Below are 24,890 nucleotides of genomic sequence, written 5' to 3' on the forward strand. Positions count from 1 at the left end.
AATATAAAGAATTTCTTATTTTCGGAATTGTAATCTGGTTAAACTCAGACACAACTTAACTTGTGACTAACATAGTATAATTTGCATTAAGGAAGTTAGCTACTGCTCAATTGTTTTACATTTTTTAAATAAATTATTTTCCAGTTTCTGTAATTTGATGTGACGAGATAACTGACGTTTGTGTAGCTGTTTTCCAAAATTTCCCAATTAAACTACAAATATCTCCAGAAAACACGTTTTGCTTGAAACCGACTGAGAGAGAGAGACAAATGACCGAAAGACAGACAGATCTTCACAAACAAAAGACAAGAAGCCATACGTTTATTATGAATGAATCTTTTATTAAATAACTATAAAAGCTACATTAAAATATGGACATTCCATAAATTATGGAAGTCAGAAAAAACATGATTTTGAAAATCCTTCATTCATACATTAACACGGACTTGTGTAAAGTTGGTAGTGCATATCAGCAACATGTGGTCAGAGACGGTGAAGGAGGAGAGAGTCTTAAATTGTCAGATGACAGTGCTTCATTGAGCAGTTATGAAGTGAGCACACTTTGTTCCATGACGAGTCCCACGTGGGCTCAAATGAGCTGTGATTCCCGCACTTGACTGGCTGTGTTTGGGCAGGGGATGAAGTTTCTCTCGCTCAGCGGCACATGCCTTCATTCACAAACACAGAAGGGAAGTTATTCAGGGTGTGCGTCAAAATGATTTTCAGAACAATTGCAGGGACAGTGCCATGATCACAATGATAATGGTATATGTTTCTGCCCAGGTCTTGGTGCACTTATGAAATTGAACCTGCGACCTGCTTGGCTTTAAAACAATGTTTAAAAAAAGCAAACGTGCATGCATTAGTTAATAGCATAACTAATATTACATCTAGTATAGATTCAAAACAACAAGAGCAATCATGCACATATCGTGTTATGTAGCCTTACATGAACTACTCAATTAAGATGTAGCCATAAAAACAACCCGCTGTAGCAACTGTTCTTAAGGGCCCTGCAGCTCGTGCTATACTAAACTGAGTGCTAAAAGCAGGAGATGTTCTCAGCTAAAGGCACCTCAGGCAGCAAGAGCACTCTTGTCCTTTATTGTCTCGCTCTCATCTCTCAGGAGCGCTCGAAATATCGCTTTGCCCTGCTGTGCCATTCATTTGGTCTTTGCAGAACATCCTCTTGCACTTAAAATCTCAAAAAATAATAACGTTCAACAAACCTTCTTTGACTTAAAATATGTCCATTAAATGAAGCCTTTTCAACAACAAAAATCAAATGGAATCAAATATTTGAATGGATTTGTTCTCGTTTTAAATGAACTGAAATGTATTAAGTTAATCTACATGAACAAATATGAAAATGAACATGATTGACCACACAATATATATTATTTATATACATACTGTGCGTGTGTCTGTTTTAGTTCATGTATACAAAATATACATAAATCATGCAAAAAAAATGTAAAAAATAAATAAATAAATAAAATGTTAATTTGAATATTTTAAAAATAATTAAAAAAAAATTTTTTCAATATAATATACAATTATTAATTGAAATATTCTTAGTATTAATTCGTATTATTTACATTTTAATGTTATAAGTAAATTATATATATATATAAAATAAAATTAATTTGGTATAACATTAAAAAATATATGTTTAAAATATTACTAACTAAACTGCTTGAGAATTTCTGAAAATCTGGTACAAAATTTCTCTAAAACAAACTTATTTGTATTTTTTACAAAACGACATTTACTACAAAATTCACTTTTGAATGAGTTTTTTAATTACTTTGCATTAGCAGATTTTAATCAACTAACCTAAACACACACCATCCATCAGCTGGGGATATGAATAGGGTTGATCCTTTTCCACATTACTGCGTCCACACAACATAAGCCCAGTGGTAGCAAAACAGCAAGCTAAGCATGATTTCAGATTAAAAACACGATCACAATGTGTCTCTCTCAAGCTCCACAGGCTGAGACCTCTGCAGTCCTTCATATGATGGCAGTATGAAGCACGTGTGTCGGTATGGACCAGCTGCTTCTCGCTATACACCCTCTGAGGTCCACAGTAATTGTGTTTAAGCAGGTTTCCCTGCAGAGTTTATCCATGCTGGATTTAGCTGTTTGTCGGCACTATGAGGTGCAGAAGGCCCAGCGTGAATCATTGAGACAGAGCGGCCTGTTGGACAATGGAGGTGTAGAACAGTCAGTCCCAGGGGAAGACAGCTGGAAACCTAGAAACTGAGCACCGGTAATCAAAAGTGCCAGTTGTTTCTATTTGTGGCCGGCGTGGCAACCCAGAATAATGATCTCGACGTCATTTTGAGAATGACAAACAGAATGAGATCTAAGAGACATTAAATTACTGTTAAATTATTAAAATATTTTGAAGTATGTTGGTAAGTGGTAACAAAATGATTATGGGTCCCATTGACTTACAATGTAGGGACAAAAATACTATGGAAGTAAATGGGACCAGAAGCTGTTTGGTTACCGACAATCTTCAAAATATCTTCTTTTCTGTTCCAAAGAAGAAACAAAAGCATACAGGATTGGCACGACATGAAGGTGAGTAAATGATGAAATCCAAGTTGAAAGGTTCTGATAATGTTTAAAATCTGTGTTTATTTTATCGTTTTACAATTGTTTTGTTTTCTTAAGGGATCCTGCTAGAACTTTTTCAATGATATTACCGTAAGCAGATGTCTTTTTTTTTTTTGTAAAATTAAATTGTGAACCTTTAAAACAGGGTCTATAGGGACTATATATATAGTCTTTTTATAAAATACATTTTATACATAATCATTTAACTAAAGAATCTGCAAGCACTTTAATTTTTCCCTCTTGACTCATACTGAACAAAAAGTGGTTCAATAATGATTAATGTTACAGGAACCAATTATTTCAAATGCAGGATCCCAGTGTGTTCTGGTATTTTTATTTTTGCTAAGGTTTGCATATGGTGGTGTGTTCTTAATGACAGCTTTCCTAAAAATATATCCTATTCCTAAACAGTGTTGGGTATAGTTACTTTGGAAAGTAGTTAGTTAGGTTACAACGTTACCATCAATTAAAAGTAATCAGTTATGATACAGCGTTACCTATTCATAAAAGTAACGCGTTAGAGTACTCATGCGTTACCAAAAATAAAAAGCAGTTTGCAGCGGCTCACACATGACAGACACAGCCCCCGGCCCCTTTAAATGCACCTAGAAGTCGTGACTCCCGACAATGAATAACGTCAGTCATCCGACTTAATTAACACTGCAGGATAACAATAACAGGAAAGACAGTCAGCAATCGGCTATTCCACATGGCGTTTTATTTATTTATTATCACAGAACATATTATTAATCAAAATTCGCACCTAACGTTACCCAGCCCGGGTAGCCTAGGCTACTGAATATTATGAGCACCACAAGATAACTCCTGATTTTTCTTTAACTTTAAATAATGCAGTTATCAAAGTACAAGTATGCTTACTTGTAAACACAACCTTAAACAGGCTTGCAGATTTAAATCCATTTAGAAATGATGAACAACCAGCCAGCCAATGATCTAACAGAAATTAACAGCTGCCTGTCAAACAAAAATGATAACAAACCGAATTAAATCCTTCACTGCCACACAGGCAAATGACAAATCGCTTAATAGCCGAACTAATTATTATTAAAGTGTCACTCACAGTCACAGGCCTAAATTCGCTTTAACACAGTCCTCTTACATTTACTCTTCAAAGTAGTGATTAAAACGTAGCGTTAAATTTGAGGTAGAATTTTTGGCGGTCGACAGAAGCTTTTCACCAAAGCAGAGTGTGCATTTTACCGTTATGTTCTTTTCTTTTTCGTTGACAAATTGAAAATAATGTGCGTACTTCCATAAACTAAACGCTGTCCTCTCTGCCATCTTGCCGGGATTTCAAAAAAAAAAAAATTCCCCCCACACACACAGGGTCAGGCGTAGGGCACAGACGCATCACAGCCATTGACTTTACGATCACAGAGCTTCGGCTCCGCTGGTACTGTACATCCGCAGGTGGCACAGTAGACCTAGGACTACTGTCTGACAAAAAGCAGGCTGCAGTCGGGATTTTCCTTTCCTTAAAATAACGGATTACTTTTTTTTAAAAAATAACGAAGTTACTGATTACCTACGCACGGAACTAACGCGTTAAGTTACAAATTTCAGGAAAAAAGTAATTAGAGTACTCTAACGCGTTACTTTGTAACGCGTTACCCACAACACTGTTCCTAAAATAAGAAATATCCCAATATATCGCCTTGCTTACAGTATCGCAATATATCGTATCGCAACCCCGTAACGTGATTTCGCCACATTCTTGCAGATACACAGCCCTACTTTACACAAGTGGTCTCAGATTTTGGACTTGACATATTAGATGTAATCAGCTAATTAAGCAGCTTCATTTAGGATTCATGTGGCTGGAATTGTGGTTTTGGTGGACCTTGTACTGTACATCCGAGAAGCCATTAACTGCATTAAACAAAGCCAGCAACTGCACCTGGGCTCAGGTTAGAATATGTGCATTTTTTTTTGTCCCAAACTCAGTTTTCCCATTTAAATTTTTCTGGATTATATTTATTTGTTCTATTTTTCTGGACTCCATTTTAATTGTTAAATTAAAGTTTACTAATCAAAAAGCATGTTTTGAAATCATGAAAATTACAACAGATTTCTTTTAACTGGTTTTTTATTTTTATTTAATAGGGTCCTATGAAATAAGTTTGATTTGACTTTTTTCTGGTAATCAAATAAAGGGAAAAATATTAATTTAACTTTTCTTGTAATCCAAAAAAAAAACATTCCACGTTATACAGTAAATTCAGTTTATTTATGACTGGATTCTGCAAATCCATGGCATCGTGGAAATCACAGGGCCCTAGATAAGCAAACATATTCAAACAATGAAAAATTATTTCACTGAAAGACTAAAAGTGGAATAAACTAAAAGATTCCCAGAATGCACAAAGTCAGAAATTTCAACTATAACTATATATGATTTCATTCAAATTCATCCATCCGAATCCCAAAAGTATAAATAAAAAAAATCTTACATTTAGATAAAGTTCAATCCAAAAAATGTTTACACTCAATATACTTGTTTGTGAAATGTACTGTATTTCTGTGCATATTAAGAGTTAATAACTGTGCACTAATTAGGTTTACTACAGTACTGTTGTTATCTTAACATTATGCCCATGTCAAACTCTATTGAAATCAAAGAGTCAGATTTCCTGTGCATTTCAGGTTGTTGAAATGTAGCGCATATTAAATCAATTAATTTGGAAGAGAGCTAAAGCTTCACTCTCCTCTGCCCAAGTTACATTCACAACAACCTAGTGACCGTGCACTTTAAAAACTTTGCACGGACTCAGATTTCTACATGGTTAAAAACATTCCCTATCCCCGATCCCCTGGGGCAGACGCAGCCTTCTAAACAGCAGGGTGATGCTGGGAAATCAGGAGCTAAGTCATTAATAAATAAATGCCACTCTGTGTTGTTAATCATGGGATTTCGTACTGCACGTATTTCCCTTGGGATCTGATCCCATCACATTTTTCCTCAGTGTTGTTTATGCAACGTCTATAGCACAGCCACCAACACGGTCACCTGAATCTCAATGTGTTCAGATAAGATCAGTTGTTCCCTGATCAACTTTCCTACTTTCTGTGAGTTTTGTTGCGTAACATCGCACAACAAGGGCTATCGCACCCCTATCCAACAGCCCGGCACGAACCTACACGCATAGACAACTGTGTGCTGTTTTACAAGATATGTATCCCATCACCACTTTGGGCAGGGTTGCCAGATATGCTGTAATCTTTCCCCCTGGGAGCCCCCGGAAACCAGATACAGAAGAGGAAGATCAAACACTGGCCATGGGATCCCATGTCTTTGCTGCTCATACGGAGCATGACGCACCCATGGCATACAGGTAAAGAGGTTTTTCCCAGAGCATCCCACACTCTGGCTCTTTTCAGAGGTGGGACGTCTGATAATCACATGATTGGGAAAAGAACCACCCTGCAGACTGTGCCAGGTTTGTGAAGATAGCAAGCTGTGGTGGGAAGAAGAAAAAAAATATCCCAATGGAAGCACTGTTAACTTCAAAGAAGGAAAAAAGTTCAAAGTAGTATTTTTCTTTTGATGAACAGAGGAACCATTCAAATGCCAAAATATTTTGAAAATACAGAGGTTTTAAAATATATATACTTACAAAGCACCCTAACATACTTTATAAATATATATTTTTTATAAATATATATTTGTTGTTTTTTGTTTCTTAGTGTGAATGAATTCTAGAGCTGTGTGGAATAGTTTGCAGATGAAATACATCTTTTAGGAAATCCTGTTATGGCCACTAATGATATATAAAAAAAAAGAACTGTAAAAGATATAAAAATATAAAGTACATTTAATATACTATAATTTAAATGCCCTTCCTCCATAAAATTAAATAAAATAATAAAAGCAAAACAAAGCAGAAAAAAATAACATAAAATGTACTAAATACCCCAAATTAAAACTTTTAAAAGAAACCAAAAAGAAAAAATAAATGTACAAAACTAAGCAAAAACTAAAATAAAATATAAAACGTTTAATAGAAATGCACAAAAAACTCTAAAAAGAAACAAAAAAGATTAAGAAAACAAAACTTAGATAAAAGCAAAACAAAGCAAATAAAACCAAGTGAAGCAGATTAACAACAAAATTGTATGCTGTTATTGGAAACCACTGAAACAAAAAAGAAACACTTTAGACTACATTTTCTTTGTGTTAAATTTGTTTCATTGTGTTTTCGTTTTGTGTGTAATAAGGAATTTTTCATGAAACCAGAAACTTGCTGGAAGAAACCTGAGTAAACCTGCAGAAAAAAAGTCTCTATGTATGTGAATAAAGAAAAATGTAGCTAGGCTACTTTTATGCTTGAGAGTAGTAATTAAAATGTTCCTGGAAAGGATTCTGCTTTAGGAACTTAATTTTGAACTCCTTATTAACTGCATTCAAGGGAGGATTAAAATTCTCAAGTGAGACTAAAGCAACAACATTTTTGTTAAAAATGCACACATAATAGACCAACCTTTGCAACCTCTCTTAAAATCCCAGTCAATTAAAGTTTCACACTCCCCCTGACATCATTACAAGTGCTACTAAGGCACCAGGAAGTTGGATGTTAAAAGTTGAAAGGCCAGATGCTTGTGTTCATAGCTGGTGTGACTCATCCTCTCCTGTTCCATTGAAGGGGGCAGGTGGAAATGGGAGGACGCTGGCCTCTGGGCGCGAGGGTTTCAATACAGCCTGCTGACATAACTGACTGAACTAACACTTCTGCTCCATTTTTCCACCAAACCTACTGCTTTTCCGCATGATCCCAGAGGGTAAAGATGTAAAACGGTGACACAAATAGATCTCAAAAAAGGGATGCAGGCATAACCATTTATTTTTGTCCTCATAACCCTCATAAGCTATCTTTATCAAAGTTTTTTCCAGTGACGGAGACAATGCAGTCCTGCTCAGTGTAACCATGGATGACTTTCTAATGTGGAAATTCTGATAGTTATGCACCAATTTTCAATTCAGATAATGTGATAATTTTATTTCCTTGCTGAGATCAAACCAATCCACAGGTATGCTACTAAAAAGTGGTGAAAAAAGCCCCTAAAACTCCCATTTACCTCATTAAAGTATCGCCTTTCATGTTTCCCTGTGCTTTCATTTAAATCCTTCTCCGTTGCAAAGAATCCATACGGTCGCATTAATCACTTTGAATATGAGGGATTGGGATCAGATTAAAGCATCATTATAACTAACGCATCTTCAGTGAGTACAAAAACTTGCCAAACCAAACCAAGTGGCCACCTGTCAGTTTAATCCCTTCCCAAAGCAAACAAGAATTATTGTTGGCGAACAAATGTTTATGATGGAGGATCAAATGCCTTTCCTCCGCCTACACAAGCCAAAGATGTATTAATCTTGAATGCAAATGATTCAGTACCTGCTTTGGGTTTCTTGACATTCACCATTCTTGGTGTTCTCTGGCCGCATAAGCGTTTGAGCTGCTGTTTGCTGAGATCTAGAGCTTCGATTCTTCAGCATGAGGGAACCTCCTCGTCCAGACTGAACTCGGCTCTTTCTGCGAGCCACTTTACCCACGGGTCCTGACCTCACACGCCAGGCTGAAGAGCTGGAGCTGTGAAGAGTCAGAAATCAGATCTCAAAACTCACTCAGGGACATAGTATATGGACACTTGGCCATTCACAAAGGAGAACTTTCCCATTGTTTTCCTATGTAAACACATGCTAGACGGATGTGTTTGACCATCTTCTTCATGTCTCAGCTTTTGCAGCATCTCACGCATGACAAAGTGCTCTAAACATATATTCATCTTTGAAAAAACTAAACACACACACTCACACAAGTATATATATATATATATATATATATATATATATATATATATATATATAACAAAAAAAAACAAGCTTAATACAAAAAAAAAAACGATGAAAAAAATTACTTAATGATTAAAGCTTAAATAAAAATCAAAATGAAACAAATTATTCATAGATATATATATATATATATATATATATATATATATATAGGTCATTTACTCCTTTAAATTATTCATTTACTTTTTCAGATTTCATTTTGATTTTCATTTATGCTTTAATCATCTCGTTATGTGATTACCGTTTTTATATATATGTATATTTAGCTTGAGTTTTTTTATTTGTGTTAAATTGATTTGCATTTTACTATTTCAACTTATTTCTATTTATTATATTTCAATTAGTTGGTAAGCCAACATTTGGAACTTTCAAGTTTATTATCTAATATTTTAAGCTTTGTTTTTTTTTTTTAAGTAATAGTATATGTTAACAGTAACAAACAACACTGCTTAATTAAAAATATATTAACTGAAAACAAGTTTAAATATCTTATGCCATTTTTTAATTAACTATCTACATGATGCACAGGACTATTCCAGAGTATCAGTGTCATTTCTGATAACATATTTGAGGACATTTGGATTTTCTGTCTGTCATAAAAACCCTCAAATCCCTCAGTGCCTCTATGACTCTGCAACCCATCAGTAAAATGTGTATTTCTCACAGGGCCAATGAATGTTTGCATTTCAACGCAGGCTGTGCTCTAGGGCGTTTACACTTGGTTTTCTGGGAAAAGGGTGAAGTGTTGAAAACCTAAGCTGGGGGTTTGGACACACACAAAGAAACAGCCTCCTTATTTCCTCATCATGTCAAATTAGGAAAAATCCACACACTGACCCTCGGTGACCCTATTCGGTCTCAAGGATTTCATTCTACAGACTCTAATTCAGGAGCTGCTGGGAATGACAAGTATGTTGGCATGTTTTTCCAACTTTTATCAAGAGAAAGGTTTGCGAAACACAACATTGAAATTTACAATACAATATTAACTCCACATTTTAATTTCAATCCTTATACATTAATGGGGTACTATGTTCGATGCTCCCACTTTAACTAATCTCAACCGAAATATCTAAAGCAACAAATTAGAAAAGAAACACTAAGTGTGCTCTATATCTAAGCATCTCAGCAATGTTCTGTATGAACACAAGCTCTCATAATAAAATGTGATGATGTGCATGTGAACTTGAATTTCCTGCACACACACACACACACACACACACGTAAACAGGTGAGCAGACTTGCAAAACTATCTCAACTAGCCAGAAGCATTTTCTCAGTTAAAGCTCAATAAAAACATTAGTACAAAGCCATAAATTATGTCACTCGGTGATGAAGAAAAAAACAAAAAACAAAAACAAATACCTGATTAGTGACTCCAACCTGTATTTAACTAAAGAGAAAATTATTTTATTGTTTATTCATCATTTACTTCCTCATCTTGTATCAAACCTGTATGACTTTATTTCTTCTGTGGAAAAGAAGGTATTTCAAAGAATGTGCTGGCTGCATCATTAAATCGCACATAAACACTCCATAAGCTGATGGATATGATGTTTTTTTTTTTTATTATCGCTTGAATGCTTTTATTAAATTTAATTTATTTATTATTAAAATAACTAATATTTCAAATGCTATCTCAAAAAATATCTCTATTTATTTGTCAATTTCAATAGTGATTCATGTATTTTCTTTTACATTTTTTATTAATACATTGGAAATTATTTCTTTATGGGATACTTCTAAAGGTTTGAGTGTATTATATTAACAGTTCTTTTAATGAGCCACAGGTGTAGTCAATTAAAACATTGTACCAATTAACTAAACCTATTTAAACACAAAAGGGGCCAGATTGTTTGGTGTTTTGTCTTTATTTCTTTCACACACCTGTCTTTATCAGCAGCTCCATCTGCATCTTGAGAAGGGAGCTGCTCCTTCTTGACCCCACCCAGAGTGGAATTCTGGGAACGCCTGCTACTGCTCCTCCTGGTTCGACCCTGAGTCACATACATTCTCAGAATAAATATATATAGGACTCATACACAGCACAGCAAAAAAAAAGTGTGTAAAATGTATCTTTTCCCTGATTTCGATATCTGATTGTTATTTTCAGCTTCAAAGAATGCAGGTGTCATACATTGGTGATAATGTTAGATGTACCTGTGTCTGAGTGAAGGAGGTGGAGATTCTGGTTTTGGAGAGGCGGCCGAGGGCAGGGCTCCTCTTGGCAGGTGCATTGTACTTCCCCGATTCCAAAAGGTAATGCTGAGCAACTTTCAGCAGCCGCGTGAAAACATTTTTAGTGCTAGAGCCTGGAACCGCTGAAGAAACACAGATCACAAAAAATATACACAGTGTCGATCAAAATAAATATATACACACAAATTAAAATAAAATTAAATAATAAGCATAAAAATGTCATGCTTTTTTGAATCTGGTGACAGAATAACAGATATATAATTTACAAATTCAATAATTAAATAAACACATATATACATACATAAACAGAAATTAATGAATATTAATTCACTGGTACATACATTGTTTATATATAGAAACAATAGCAAGTTTTTAGTGTGTAATTCTTTTTTTTCTTTCTATTTTACGCTTGGTTTTTTTAATTTATCATCTTATTTAATGTGTACATAATTTTAATAAATATCATAATGTAAAAAAATAAAACATTTTAGACAAATATTTGAAAACAGAAGTTGAAGTATGTGATTTATGGTGGGACCAAAAGGAACATCAAAAATGTATTTATCTAAAAGGCTTTATTTCATTGGTTAGTCAATATTAAAATACCACATGGAACTGCAAAAATAACTACTTTATTTTTATAATTTCTGGAGAGTATGTGATGTCCTGTTCTTGTAGCATTCACATAACTTTAACTGATTAAACTGGGATAAAAGGTATTTTAAAGCCATTTTTTAAAACACTTGGCTCTTTCCAGTGTAAATCTGTCAGCAGTACCAATGGTTGAACTTGTGTGAGCTGCAGTATATTTCCAGGTACAAACAAACATCACACCACAGACAGGCCAACAGCGCAAAGCTGAATGTTATCAGACTATCACATTTACACAGGTGCTGCCGGCCTGCTCTTGCTAATGCAGGCTGTGTGCTGGAGAACAGATATCCATGCCAGTCACATATGCCACTAGGGATTCTTTCTGTCCCCTGTAATCTCATCAACAGAACAAGGAAATGTGAGCTGTATTGTATTTCAAAGCGTCTGTTTTGGTGGTTTTGAATCGGTACAGCTCTGTAAAACTCGAGTGTAATTCGCTTGACACTGAATGCATGAATCGGTGACCCTGAAGTACAACGCGTCAATGGATTTAGCCTATTGTCTTGATTTCTTTCTGGACCAACAGTATTAACTCGTGCCGCGTGATTGAATCCAAGCAACACTATAATCTCATGGATGATACAGCAGGGTGCAAACTTGAGGTACTGGAGCACTTTTGTTATGACACTATATCCTTCTCTTGCAGCAATGACCCATCAGAGAAAGAGCACGGAGGTCCAAACCTGCCTAAATTACTCATTAATCATCTCTATGAACCGCCTCACCTTTCTTGGAAGTTTTCCTGCCTACTTCTTGTGAAGGTTTTTCATCTTGTTGTCCATGGCTGAGAGAACTTGTACAGTCTTTTGTGCTTTCTTTAATCACTTTCCCTGCAAAGATGGATGTGAAATGGACATTTTAATAGGTAATATATATATAAACACCTGGTAGGGCCAAATAAAATAAACACAAAAACAAAAAATGGAATAAATTTAAAAGCTATAAATGCAATATAAAAAATACATAAAAACCAACACATTTTAAAAATATAAGATTTACAAATTTTAATAAATTATATAAAAACAATAAATAAATGTAAAAATTGAATTCTATAAATAAAATATATACAAAAAATAATAAATTAATAAAAATTAACATATATAACACATGCACAGACATACACAGTGTACAGTATTTAGTGTGTGTTGTGGAAAAAGCACTTTATTTTTTATGTAAGCTTCTCTGCCCCAAAAAAAGCAAAGCGAAAAATACCGCAGACACATGCCAACTCATTGAAAATGACAAATTACGGCAACAGTAAATGATTGTGTCGCATGTTTTACAATACAAAGAGTCAGAGATACATTTGAAGTACTTCACAACTACAATTGAACCTTAATCCCGGGCTTTGAAGAAAGATGTAATTTCACAATCAATCTTAATCTGCAGCAGTTTAAAAGCTTTAGTTCACAGTGGATCTCATTAAAACAAGTTTTGGCATGTTCATGAGAAAACCCTGGAAGGTACCAGCGCTCACCCTGCATGTATAATTTGGTATGGAATGAAAGTTAATGGACCACATCACTACATTCGACCCATTGGCATCGGTTTCAAAGAGGAAGATCCGAATGCAATAACAGATGCAAAATAAAGGTTTACCCTTATGCAGCAATGCCATGCTATTCTGAGAGAATCATGGGTAATCACCACTGAAGGCCATCGCTCTCTATCAAACTCAGAAAAAGGCTGTGTAAACATGATAGCGAAGGCATTAGTGACAATACAAACACATCTGGTGTGTGTATGTGTGTGCTCCTGAACAATGTTTCATTACGAGAAGAGACTCTAAACGCAGTGTACTATATGTAGACAACATCAGAAAAGTATATTTAAATAGAAGACAGTTCAAATTTAAATTGTGATATTTCATAATATTAATTTTGTATTTATTTTTTATTTAATAAATGCAGCCTTGAGCTTAAGAAGCAATTAAAAACCTACTGAACTTTTGCAGTGTATACACCACATATAATATTAATAATATAACATTAAGTCTTCAGAAATGTGTATGTTGCGATGTTTTGTATTATACATCCGTTGTTTCTGTTTGTTGATGCCGATTTTGCAGAAACTAAATAAATACTCATTAATACAATCTAATAACTCAAATTAAAGAGCCCTGTGAGCAACACAAGCAATTAAATCTACAGAAAACAAGTCTTTTAATCTGAATTTATAAAATATTGTGAAGCTCTTAAATTCAAGAGCCTTATGCAACAAATCCCATTACTGCAGCACCAGATCGGATCCGTTACCGTCACAATCTGCTTGTGCATGTCATGTCTGGCTGAGCGCAGGGCAACAGGTCAGCATGGATCATCAGTGGCAGCATATTTCAGCTCTGAAACTGAGATCTGCCACTTCCTCTGACGCACAAAGAGCAATATTGGCCTGGCAACCGGTGACCATGGCGTCTATGCACAGGAACTCTGCAAGAACAAGAATAAACCGGAAGTTTCCTTCTGGACACAAGGCCCTGTTTCATAAAGACTGAATCAATTGGAATAAAGTACAAAAAGAAAATGGCCTACATAAAATAATATATAAAAAATAGTATAATATAGTATAATATAGTGTAGTATAGTATAGTATAATAATAAAGTATAGCATAGTAAAGTGTAGTATAATAATAAAGTATAGGATAGTATAGTATAGTATAGTATAATATAGTGTAGTATAGTATAGTATGATAATAAAGTATAGTATAGTATAGTGTAGTATAGTGTAGTATAGTATAATAATAAAGTATAGTATAGTGTAGTATAGTATAATAACAAAGTATAGTATAGTGTAGTATAGTATAATAACAAAGTATAGTATAGTATAACAGTGTAGTATAGTATAATATAGTGTAGTATAGTATAGTATAATAATATAGTATATTATAATAGTGTAATATAGTATAATATAGTGTAGTATAGTATAGTATAATGTCGTGTAGTATAGTAGTATAATATAGTATAGTATAGTATAATAGTGTAGTATAGTATAGTATAATAATAAAGTATAGTATAGTATAGTATAATAATATAGTGTAGTATAGTATAGTATAATAATATAGTATAGTATAGTGTAGTATAGTATAATAGAGTATAGTATAGTATAATAATAGAGTATAGTATAGTATAGTACAGTATAGTATAGTACAGTATAGTATAGTGGGGTTTTAAACTAATTCCAATTATAAAAATAAATATTTTCGAATATCAATTTAGTTTTCTTTTGAACCCCACTACATATAATCACTAAAAGTTCAAAAAATGTTTATATAAAATAAAATAAAACAAAATAAAAATATATTTAATGATGTATGTGGAAACATAATATGAATGTTAATTAAATTAAAAAAAGGTAAAATAAATATTTACATAATTAATACATTCAGAAAATCTGGTAGGGATTTTCCTTAATGGTTTTGTTTACTGGGTTCACTGGAGGTGATATATTTTCACAGGGATCATAATTATTCTTAAATCAAGCTCATGGAAGAGGTGTGCACATGCAGGATGTCTTATCAGTTTCAAAAGATCCAACTTCAAGCTTCCTGTTCCCATATTTTTCCATTAAAACTCCCATAACTCACTACCATTACACCCGGAGGGAGGTGGCTCAAAGTTCTCATGCACCAGAATCAATTTTCTATAATAAAAGTTTATTTTACATTTATTTATGTTACCTTGTACCTGAAGAAGGCCCAGTCATTTTTTGACCGATTTCCCGGATACCCTCTAGCAAACAACGCACATCTAACAGAGTCCAGACAAAACCTTCATCAGTTTTCAATGCAACACTTTCCTCAAGTTATTTAGTGTAACATTGTGTGTGCAGTCTGCACACGCCAAAACATTGTGCCGCAGGAAAACAGATAACACACAGCCCAACAATGACAACAGTAAAAGTCCTGAGGTGGAGCCAAGGAACACAAAAGGTTATCCATGCCAATACAAAGGAAATGAGCTGACTTTTGAACTTGCAGCCAAACAATCCATCACAATAAAAAAAAAACACTCAAGTAAAGAGACCACCACTTAAAAAATTTGAGATTAAAAGACCTGCAACTCTGCAAAGTAAAGGTAACATACTGGTGATTAAACTACTATAATGTCCTGCTTTCCCTTTGATGAGATTTATGGTACATGTCATGTGATTACAGGAGACGGGGGACTCAAGACACCACACAAAAAAGGCTCATCTAGGAACAAGCTCACTGATTTTAAACTGATAATTCGATTGTTTTGGATGGTCAGGTGTTATTTCTAATTATGTTCAGAAAAGGTAAACATTTAAAAACAAATGCAATGAACGTCATTGAGGTCCAATCAAGTGTTGTTTTAGATGCCTTTAACTTTCATTGGACAGAAATGGTTCTTTAAAAGATTTTTTATTTTTATTATTATTATTCCAATAAGAAAATTGGCCTTCAGGTTCGGAAAAGTGCTGAATGGCATGAATTATTCCTTTAAAAGACTAGCTGACTGACTCCTGGCATTAGATTTGATTATGGCAAAATGACACATGAAAATATTTACTGGTAAACCATCTGTTTCTGATAGAGATATCACCATGTGTGCTGCTGACGCAACTCAGACTGTCCTTTGAGGATATTAAAAAGATTGAAGTAGACATGAGGAGGTTTAGCAGATAGTAAAACTTGTAAACCCTGATAAAAAAAAAATCTTGAGATATATTCCAATGTTAAGGAGAAAATCAACCTCAGAAAGAAACGTCAAGGATTAAGAAATATTTCAGATATCTAGTTCACTATTCACATTTTCTCTCTCTCTCTCTCTCTCTCTCTCTCTCTCTCTCTCTCTCTCTCTCTCTCTCTCTCTATGAATATCTAAATATACAAGTTTAAAAATATATAGTTAGTAAATATAGTATAATATAAATGTATTCTTTTCAATACCATATGCTCTGTTATTACTCTTATTAAATTATTTTGTATAGACAGATTTTATAACATGTAAATAAAATATATAATACAAAATGTAATTATATATTTACAAATAAAATGAGTAAACATTATGTAACAATGAATGAAATAATATTACCAAAAACAACAGCAACAACCACATAATCCGTTATTTTATATAAAAGACACACAATTTATACGTAAATAAATAAACATTTAAAATGTATAATATTAAGATAAACAAAACATATAATAAAAAGGTTCATTATTTACCAATAAAATAAGCCTATATTTATGTTAAAAAAAATTATTATATATATATATATATATATATATATATATATTTAAGCATTACGCAAATACACAGAAAGCTCTATGCCACATCCGCATGCAGTCTTTAATTAGTTTTAAATGGCTTACTTCAAAACTATTTTTGGTTTTCAAAGCAAGTCTTTCCAGCTCCAGGTAAGAAGGTCATGAAAGGGTACAAAGGAGGAATTATGGAGGGAGGCCCACCACTGCATTGTCCTTTCCGGCCATCAATCAGGCCTGAATCATCTTTGAAAGATAGTCATCCATCAAACCCTCAGGAATATCAATCACCGCAGGGTCAAAGAAGAACCACTTGATGCTGCTCTTTCATTTCGAGTCACTAACCATGGCTTTCTTGGAGGCACTCAAGAGATGAAGCCCATGGATTCAGCTGTGCAGGAGGGTGATGATACACCAAACTTCCAATGTTTGCTTCCAGCCACAAGTTTACTACATTTGCAGCATGTTAAAATTAAAATAAAGTCAACATTTTAAAACTCAAATTAATTAAGGAATGATAACATCTTTCAACATACATATTAATTGAAAGATTATATAAATGTTAACATGTTCTTTGAACTAAGGCAAACCGTTTCTAATTATATGCACAGACCGTTGGGTTTTTTTAATCCATGTGAAGTGGTAGATCAGTTATGAGTAGATTTGAAAGCATCAATAAAGCAAAAGTGGTAGGAAGCAACTGACCTGCTGACACTGAGCTTAGACTCATCACATCCAGGACTCAACTTTAATGGTCCCACTGGATGATGGGTGGCCTGATACTGGCGACCCAGGAAAGCCTTCAGTCATTAGTGGATTTATAGCCAACACAAGGCTCTACTCAAGAAGTTCGAAAGAATTTCACCTTTCTGACCTGGTTAAGCCAGGGTCCTAAGCTGTGCTGCACTCTTTTGACTAAATGCAATGAAGCCATCTCTTCACGCTCATCAACCGTGTGCCGCCCAGAATGGAACGGCTTGTGCTGGTCATTGTCTGTTTCACATTTTCTGAACAAGCGCTAGGCGATTACTTGATTAAGCCGGTCCAGCGGGAGCACTCGGGTTACAGAAAATATTAGCCTTCAGCAGAACATGCTCGAGGACAGAACAGTCAAACGCAATGAACGGCTGACTTAATCAGCTCGTTTTACAGGATTAGAGGCAAAATGGCTGACTATTGTGTTTGCTCAGACACAGAGCCCTGCTCAAGGTGACCAGAGAGGCAGATTCACAGCTAAGATGCAATATAAATGGTTTTGATAGCCGTGTTACCCTTCTTCAGCACTGTACCATACCAAAGGCCCGAGTCCCTGTCAGGGGTCACACTTATGCAGCGTTCACACTGCACAATTTCAGCCCCATTTTTCACTCACCGACAGGTTTTGATAGATCACAGAAAAATGCCCAAAATTGGCAAATAGGTGCTCGTTCATGCGAGTGACAATCACGCAGTGTGAATTGTCAAAGATACGATCTGAGAGAATAGCCGCAAAATATTTGGCATAATAAATATCTGGAGCTTTCATCGATTCACAATCAAGCTGTGTGCAATGATTTTTGAATGAAAACTACTGCAAAATTATTTAAAAAAAAACTCTTTGCAGAGCACACTGTTCATCTCCCTCTTGCATAATCTGTTTTTCTTTTTCTCCTTGTAGATGGAAATCAGTTCACAGACAATTTGAAGGCTATCATTTTTTTTTTAAATTCCAGTCTCTTGCGAGAACTCCAGTTAGATGCACGCGGGTTCTTGGATTATTACCTTTTCATTTCTTGTGTGTGTTTTGTTGTGAAAAGTAGTTTGCAGACCTGACAGAGCTGTCTGCGACTCTTCCTACTGTTAAGTCATGGAGTATTAAACTCCCTGTCGCCGATCCTTTGTGAAATGTGAACACAGCAGCAACTGAACGCTACCCCAGAAAGTCACATAGTGTGAAAACAATGGTGATCTGACAAGTCTGAAAATCGTGCAGTGTGAACTCAGCAAAAGCTCCTCTTGTTGGCACTGCAACTGTTCCAGGCTCCACAAGTCTGAATTTATTGTTATTAAAAAATAAAAGTAACTGTATTGCAAAATGGTGAAACATACAATATTGTAGAATGTGTTATTTTAACTCTTTTACCGTTAAAGACAAGTTATCTTGTCATTTACGAGTAAACAGTTCACCACCAAAGACAAGATTTTACGGCTTACATTGTTTTCACTGTTATATGCTCGGGGACGCTATTACGCATCTACTGAATGAGAACAGAATCTACTGATCAAAAACACAGACGAGGAAGATGCAGAGATGAGCGTATGCATCTGCATACATATAAGATGCATATGTTCATTTCTGCATCTTCCTCGCCTGTGTTGTTTTTTGAAATAACGTGATCTTCATCAAAAAACAGCATACAAATCAAAGCTTCTTTCATAAAGACTCATGTACTCTCAAGTTACAATACTGAACCAGTTTGAATGAATCGTTCACTGAAGGAACTCAAAATAAACAAAAAATAAATACAATTTTTGAAATTTAAATCAACAATTACGGACTTGTTAAAAGGCTTGCCACGATAGACGATGTTGACGGTGATACCGGGGTTTATCCACAACACCGGTCACGTCACTTGCCCACCGCGGCACTGACCTCCACCATTGTTTTGACTTTTTTATAGTAATAAAAATCAATTAGTTCAATAAAAGAACAGACCCTACTATTAGAAACTGAACGCAGCTGCTCAATGCAGCATGCAGAACCACAGTCACATTACAGATCAGATTTAATTCATCCAGCGAGGAGAGTGAGTCAAGCTGACCGACAAGAAGAGTGTAATGAGATAGACAAGACAATGGCGGATGATTTAGTTTCGAAATTAAATGCAAAAACACCTGTTTGGAAATATTTTAGATCTAGTAAAGCCTGTTGACTTTTGCCATTTATCTAAGGTGATTTTGGACGTTTGTTTAATTGGTTCCACATTGTTTGCTGATTTTTACTTTATTTCAACTTTGTGTCATTTATTTATTTGGTTTGCCATCAAGGTGTATGCTGAGCCTCCAAGTTTTCTTACTCATTTTGCTAATAAACGTTCTATGTTTCTTATTTATTTGGTTATATACTATACATGTATACTTAGCCTATTTCCAGCTTTGTATACCTATTTAAATGTAAATATTAGGCATAGCATGCCCTATAGCATGGTTTATTTTTATTAGTTTTGTTAATAAATGTTCTATGTTTTATAAACAGGCTAAAGTGAGTTTGACGTTGTATTTAGTTGTTGTATTCAAGCAATTGACACTAAATTGCCTAATTGACTAATTCAAAAGGGAAAATAAAATTGGCAAAGGGTGCTTTAAAGCTATTTATAAGTGAGGAAAAGAGGGAAAATTCAAACAAACAAAAAACTAACAACTGCTTTACGCTGAATTGCCACTATTTGAAAGTGAAAGCAAAATGTGCACGCCACTTTTACAAGCAATTTAAAAGTGAAGGAAAGCAAGGAAAAGCGGTAATGCCCTGCCCCCACAGTGATAACGGTATTACCGGTGATGTCACACGTTGATTAACTGGTAGGGTTGGGTATCGATTGGGTTTTATTCAATACTGGTGCAATTTCGATACTTTTAAAATGGTACAGGTGCCTGAATCGATACTTCTATAAAAATAAATAAATAATTTTAAAAAGCCTAAGAAGGATAACATTAAAAAAAGATTTTAAATAAATCCTCCTTGGATGCTCTCATTTTCCAAGCTTCCCTTACTCTAAGACTATATATTTCACGATCTGGGTCATTAATACAAAACCACACATAATGTTTCTACTTTATCTCTGTCAATCACAATTAGTTCTGTCTGTCCCTGTCTTTAATCAGTTCTGTGAATGACTGTATGCTCATTCTTTATAAAGTAGCAACAATGTCTTTGTAAAGTACAGTCTTAGGCATATTAGTATTTTCACCTCAAAAAAGGGTTTTAAGCCAGTTATTTTGGATCTTTTGCTTTAGTATGTCAGTAGGAAATATCAGTTTAAATTTCTAAACATTCATTTTGACATTAATTTTAATAATAATCTAGTGAGATTGTTGAATGCACAAGCAGTCTGAAAACAGACTGAACTGATTGTGGGTTGAAGAGTGCGCTGAAAGACGGGGAGGAGACGGGTCTGACACTGTTTTTTTATGAATTTTAAGCGGACTGACTGAGGCGATCGTATATGTGTGTACAGTATATGCAGATAAATGCTATAGCCCCTCTAAAAAAAGCCTAGCGACGCCCATGCCTCGCGTACATTTCGGAGAACCAGGACAAATATTTCAGTCGATCGCTCAGGCATTTAAGAGGCACCGAAATCTTCGTTCTGGTTCGGTTTGGTGCATACCGGTTCCATAGGTACCGGTACCATATTGGCCGTTCAAAAATCCGGGTTCAGAAAGATCTTTAGTATTTTTGAAAATTCTCTTATGATTGAAAATATAGTAAACACTAATGTTTTGAAATATTACAACTTTAAATAACTGTTTTCTATTAAAATGTATTTTAATATGCAATTTATTCCTGTGATGCTAAGCTGAATTACTCCAGTCTTCAGTGTCATACGATCCTTCAGAAATTATTTGTATATGCTGATCAAGAAATATTTATTATCCATGTTGAAATCCAGGTTTTGCTGCTTAATATTTTTGTGAAAATACTAGTCACTTTTGATCAACTTAATGTGTACTGAATAAAAGCATTAATTTATTTCCAAAAAATCTTACTGGCGCCTAACTGTGAAACAAAAGTGTATATGAATGCATGTAAAACTGAATTGAATTTCTGTAAATATCTGACATCTTGAGTTTGATTGCACCTGCAGAAAGCAGCTGAGTCACTGCAGCACAGACGGCAGGGAAAAACATCACAGCGATGCACCACCGAGTGTGTTCTGCCAACACACTCACAAGCAAAATACAATCCTGCTCTCAGGGCAACAAACCCCTTTCTGTACCGCACCCCCCCATGGGAGCCTAAACAGCAATCATCAGTGGTGTCTATGCTGCAACATTCATGACAAATTAATTTGTTCTTGTAAGCTATAAAGCTTGACTTTCAAACAGGGATCTAAACGTAAGTTCCTCTGAGAGAGAGACCTGCAGTAGAGAATAGCTGCTTGACTAGCTGAAACAAGAGTAAAAGCCATTTTAAAGCTTTTACAGGGTGATTTTCACAATTCTGATTGTACACTTTCAGTCAAATATTCATATTCTATTTCTAATCTATTTATTTATATTCTATTCCATAACACAGAGATGAATTTCCAACATCATTACTCCAGTCTTTAGTATCACTGAACATTGAGGAATCATTGTAATGTGCTGATTTGCTATTCAAGAAACATTTCTTATTATCCATGTTGAAAACCGCTGTGTTGCTTCATATCTTTGTGGAAACGTGATACTTTTTTCAAGATTCTTTGATGAATCACCAAAAGGACAGCATTTATTGGTAATAGAAATATACTGAAACAATCTAAAAGTCACTTTTGATCAAATGATGGGAAAAAAAAAAAATCTTACTGACCCTCAAACTAGGGATGCACGATAATATCGGCACAATATCGGTATCGGCCGATAAAAGCTTAAAATGACCATTATCGGCATCGGCCGATATGAATATTTCTGCCGATGAGCCAAACCGATATTCTCCAAGTGAAATAATTGACCTGTTTTTCAGATGTGAATGTCTGTCTACATTTGTAAAATAATAAATTTATGGTAGAATCAGTACAGAAGAGATACATGGATTTCTCTTCAGTAAAATTAAAGTTTAAATATATCAGTATATATTTGTATATATATCGATATCGGCATCGGCCAAAATTATTTTGAAAATATCGGCATATCGAATATCGGCCAAAATCCAATATCGTGCATCCCTACCTCAAACGTCTGATTAAAAGCTGATAAGAATACAAATATCAAATATTATGAACTTGTGCTCCTTGTTGCTTAAAGCAAACGACAAAATACCTTCAGGCAGGTATGAAGTCATGGACAGGTGTGCTAAAAACCTAATAAACATACAATCTATTTAAAGACATAGACCACTAAAAAACTCTTCAGTCAACAGTAAGTCAGCTGTGATCGTTCTGTGGTTTCCTGACATCCAGGTGTTTCCCAAATAGACCTGTCATGGAAGCTCAGGTGCAGTGAGGGAAGGCTCTATGAGTCAGTTCTCATTACCTTGTTAAAAGGTTGGAACGAGAGGGCTGACGGCACCCCGGATGACTCACAATGACTCGCAGAGCTTTGGATGACAGATGCATACTGTAAAAATCACTGCTGGGCCTTTCAATTACACCAGGGCCCCCCCAAAAAACAGCTCCAGCATGCATAGCCACCTTCAGGGAATTTCTCTCTCATTAAAAGCCGATGAGTCACGGCCGCCAGACAGACAAGTGCCCGTCGAATGGGATTCTGTCAAACCTGCAATAACGCTACCATAAATCACCAGTGGAACTTGAATAAATCAGAAGTATGTTCCCCACTTATGCAATAAAAATGTACGATATCCTTATATTTATTTGTTACTCCTCTGTCCTAGTACATCCCTGCATCTTACTCAGTTCTATTCCATTATCATCTATAGCACTATTTATACAATTTATTTATTTGCAAAACTTTTTTTTTTTGTCTGTGTTGTTGTTGTCTCTGTTCACTGGAAGCTTATGTCATTAAAACAAATTCCTTGTATGCACAAGCATACTTGGCAATAAAGCTCTTTCTGATTCTGATAAGGTAAATGTACTGTGCATAATATGAGAAAAATACTTAAGTAAGCGGTACCTGATTTTAAGTAAAAGTACCTGATACTGCAAGAATCGAACGGCAAAAGTGAAAGATAAATCAAAATAAGAAAACAAATTGTAAAAGTAAACAATAATAATGTATTAAAAAATACAATTATTCATTAAATAAAAAAATGACATTAAATAAGTAAATAAAAAGAAATTAAACTATTAAAAAAAGCATATTTTACTGAATTTACATTATTTCTGTTTAATGAATCTGAGCAGAAATCATTTTTATTCATGTTTATAGACCTAACATTACTCAAGTACTGGGCAGAATAATGAGACACTGTACATTAATATAGAATTAACTTATTTGATATATAGAAATGTTATTGTTATCTGATATTGCAAGAACCAAATTGCAAAAGTGAAAAGATATTAACAAAAGGTTTAAAGGGGGTTGTGGGGTATAATAATAATATAATATAAAGTATATTAAGAAGTTAATTATATAATTATATTAATAAGAAGCAGTATATTAATAATAAAACATTTATTATTAAATAAAAACAATTTATTAAAATGACAAATAAAAAACAACAACAAACAATTATTTGTTAAATTTGTTGTTGTCTTAACTAATTTAAATACAAATAAAATACATTAAAAATACATTTTTATATTATATTATTTTGTTAAATAAATTTGAAACAGTGTCTTTTTAGTTTTATAGACCACACAGTACTCTAATATTTGGTAAAACAATGAAACACGGAAATCTTACCAACTTTACTTTTTTATGCATATAGTTAAATTGATTACTTATAAACCATTAATGTGTGAAAACACTGAAACCTGCATTAGTAGACAAGGTCTGTAAGCTTTAGTCTATTGTTACTGAACTCAAAGAGAGCATCCAGCCAGAGCACACTTAAAGAGTGCGCTTTGTACACCCAGGCATGGCGTCCTCCCCTGAGTCTAACATGAGATGCAGCTGACATTTTGTTCACTAAAAGCCAGCACTTACGGGCTCATCCAGTCAAAAGCATCCCTGTTATTGGTCCCCTAACAGATGCTGATGACCGAAGAGATTGAGTCACCAGTCTGTCCCTATCTAGTGTCTCTGTCAGCCCATTACACTTGACCCTTAGTCCTGAACTCTGAGTCTTGCATTCAGCACAGTAGACCGCTGAGACACATGGGACAGCATACTGTACTGAAGGTGGGCTCATATGTACACTAAACAAACAACGGGGACAAAGAAAGAGGTCTTATGTAAGGGGGGCTGGAATGTCAGTACATGTTTGGATGGGGCTTTGCTTGGAGAACAAGCTTATTCATTGTTGTAATCGACTGAATGTTCTAAGCTGTGCTTGCATGCTAGGATGTTTAATGGTGGGATTGTGGGTATGTGTCTACCTTCATCCTGTCCGCCAATGGCCTCTTCCAAGACTAGGTGGTTCATGCAGTTAATTTCCCATTCCTGAACGTCAGTGTTCCAGAGGGCTGGGATGAGGACACGATGCTGGGAGCTGGACACAAATATACA

The 24,890-nt window shown here is 34.7% G+C and overlaps 1 protein-coding gene across 1 annotated transcript in view; it reads right to left on the bottom strand.

Moving 5' to 3' along the window:
* Window positions 1–320: 320 nt before the first annotated feature.
* LOC113066855 (USP6 N-terminal-like protein) overlaps window positions 321–24,890 on the bottom strand; it is a 30,788-nt gene continuing 6,218 nt past the window's right edge. The window contains exons 10-15 of the mRNA XM_026238926.1: window positions 24,761–24,873; window positions 12,079–12,183; window positions 10,661–10,821; window positions 10,388–10,497; window positions 8,043–8,237; window positions 321–668 (exon numbers count right to left, since the gene is read on the bottom strand). Of these exons, the coding sequence (XP_026094711.1) occupies window positions 590–668; window positions 8,043–8,237; window positions 10,388–10,497; window positions 10,661–10,821; window positions 12,079–12,183; window positions 24,761–24,873 (763 nt within the window). The 3' untranslated portion in view covers window positions 321–589. The remainder of the gene's footprint in view (window positions 669–8,042; window positions 8,238–10,387; window positions 10,498–10,660; window positions 10,822–12,078; window positions 12,184–24,760; window positions 24,874–24,890) is intronic.

The sequence above is a fragment of the Carassius auratus genome, chromosome 50 (genome assembly GCF_003368295.1).
Source record: "Carassius auratus strain Wakin chromosome 50, ASM336829v1, whole genome shotgun sequence".
In the NCBI taxonomy this organism is placed as follows: domain Eukaryota; kingdom Metazoa; phylum Chordata; class Actinopteri; order Cypriniformes; family Cyprinidae; genus Carassius; species Carassius auratus.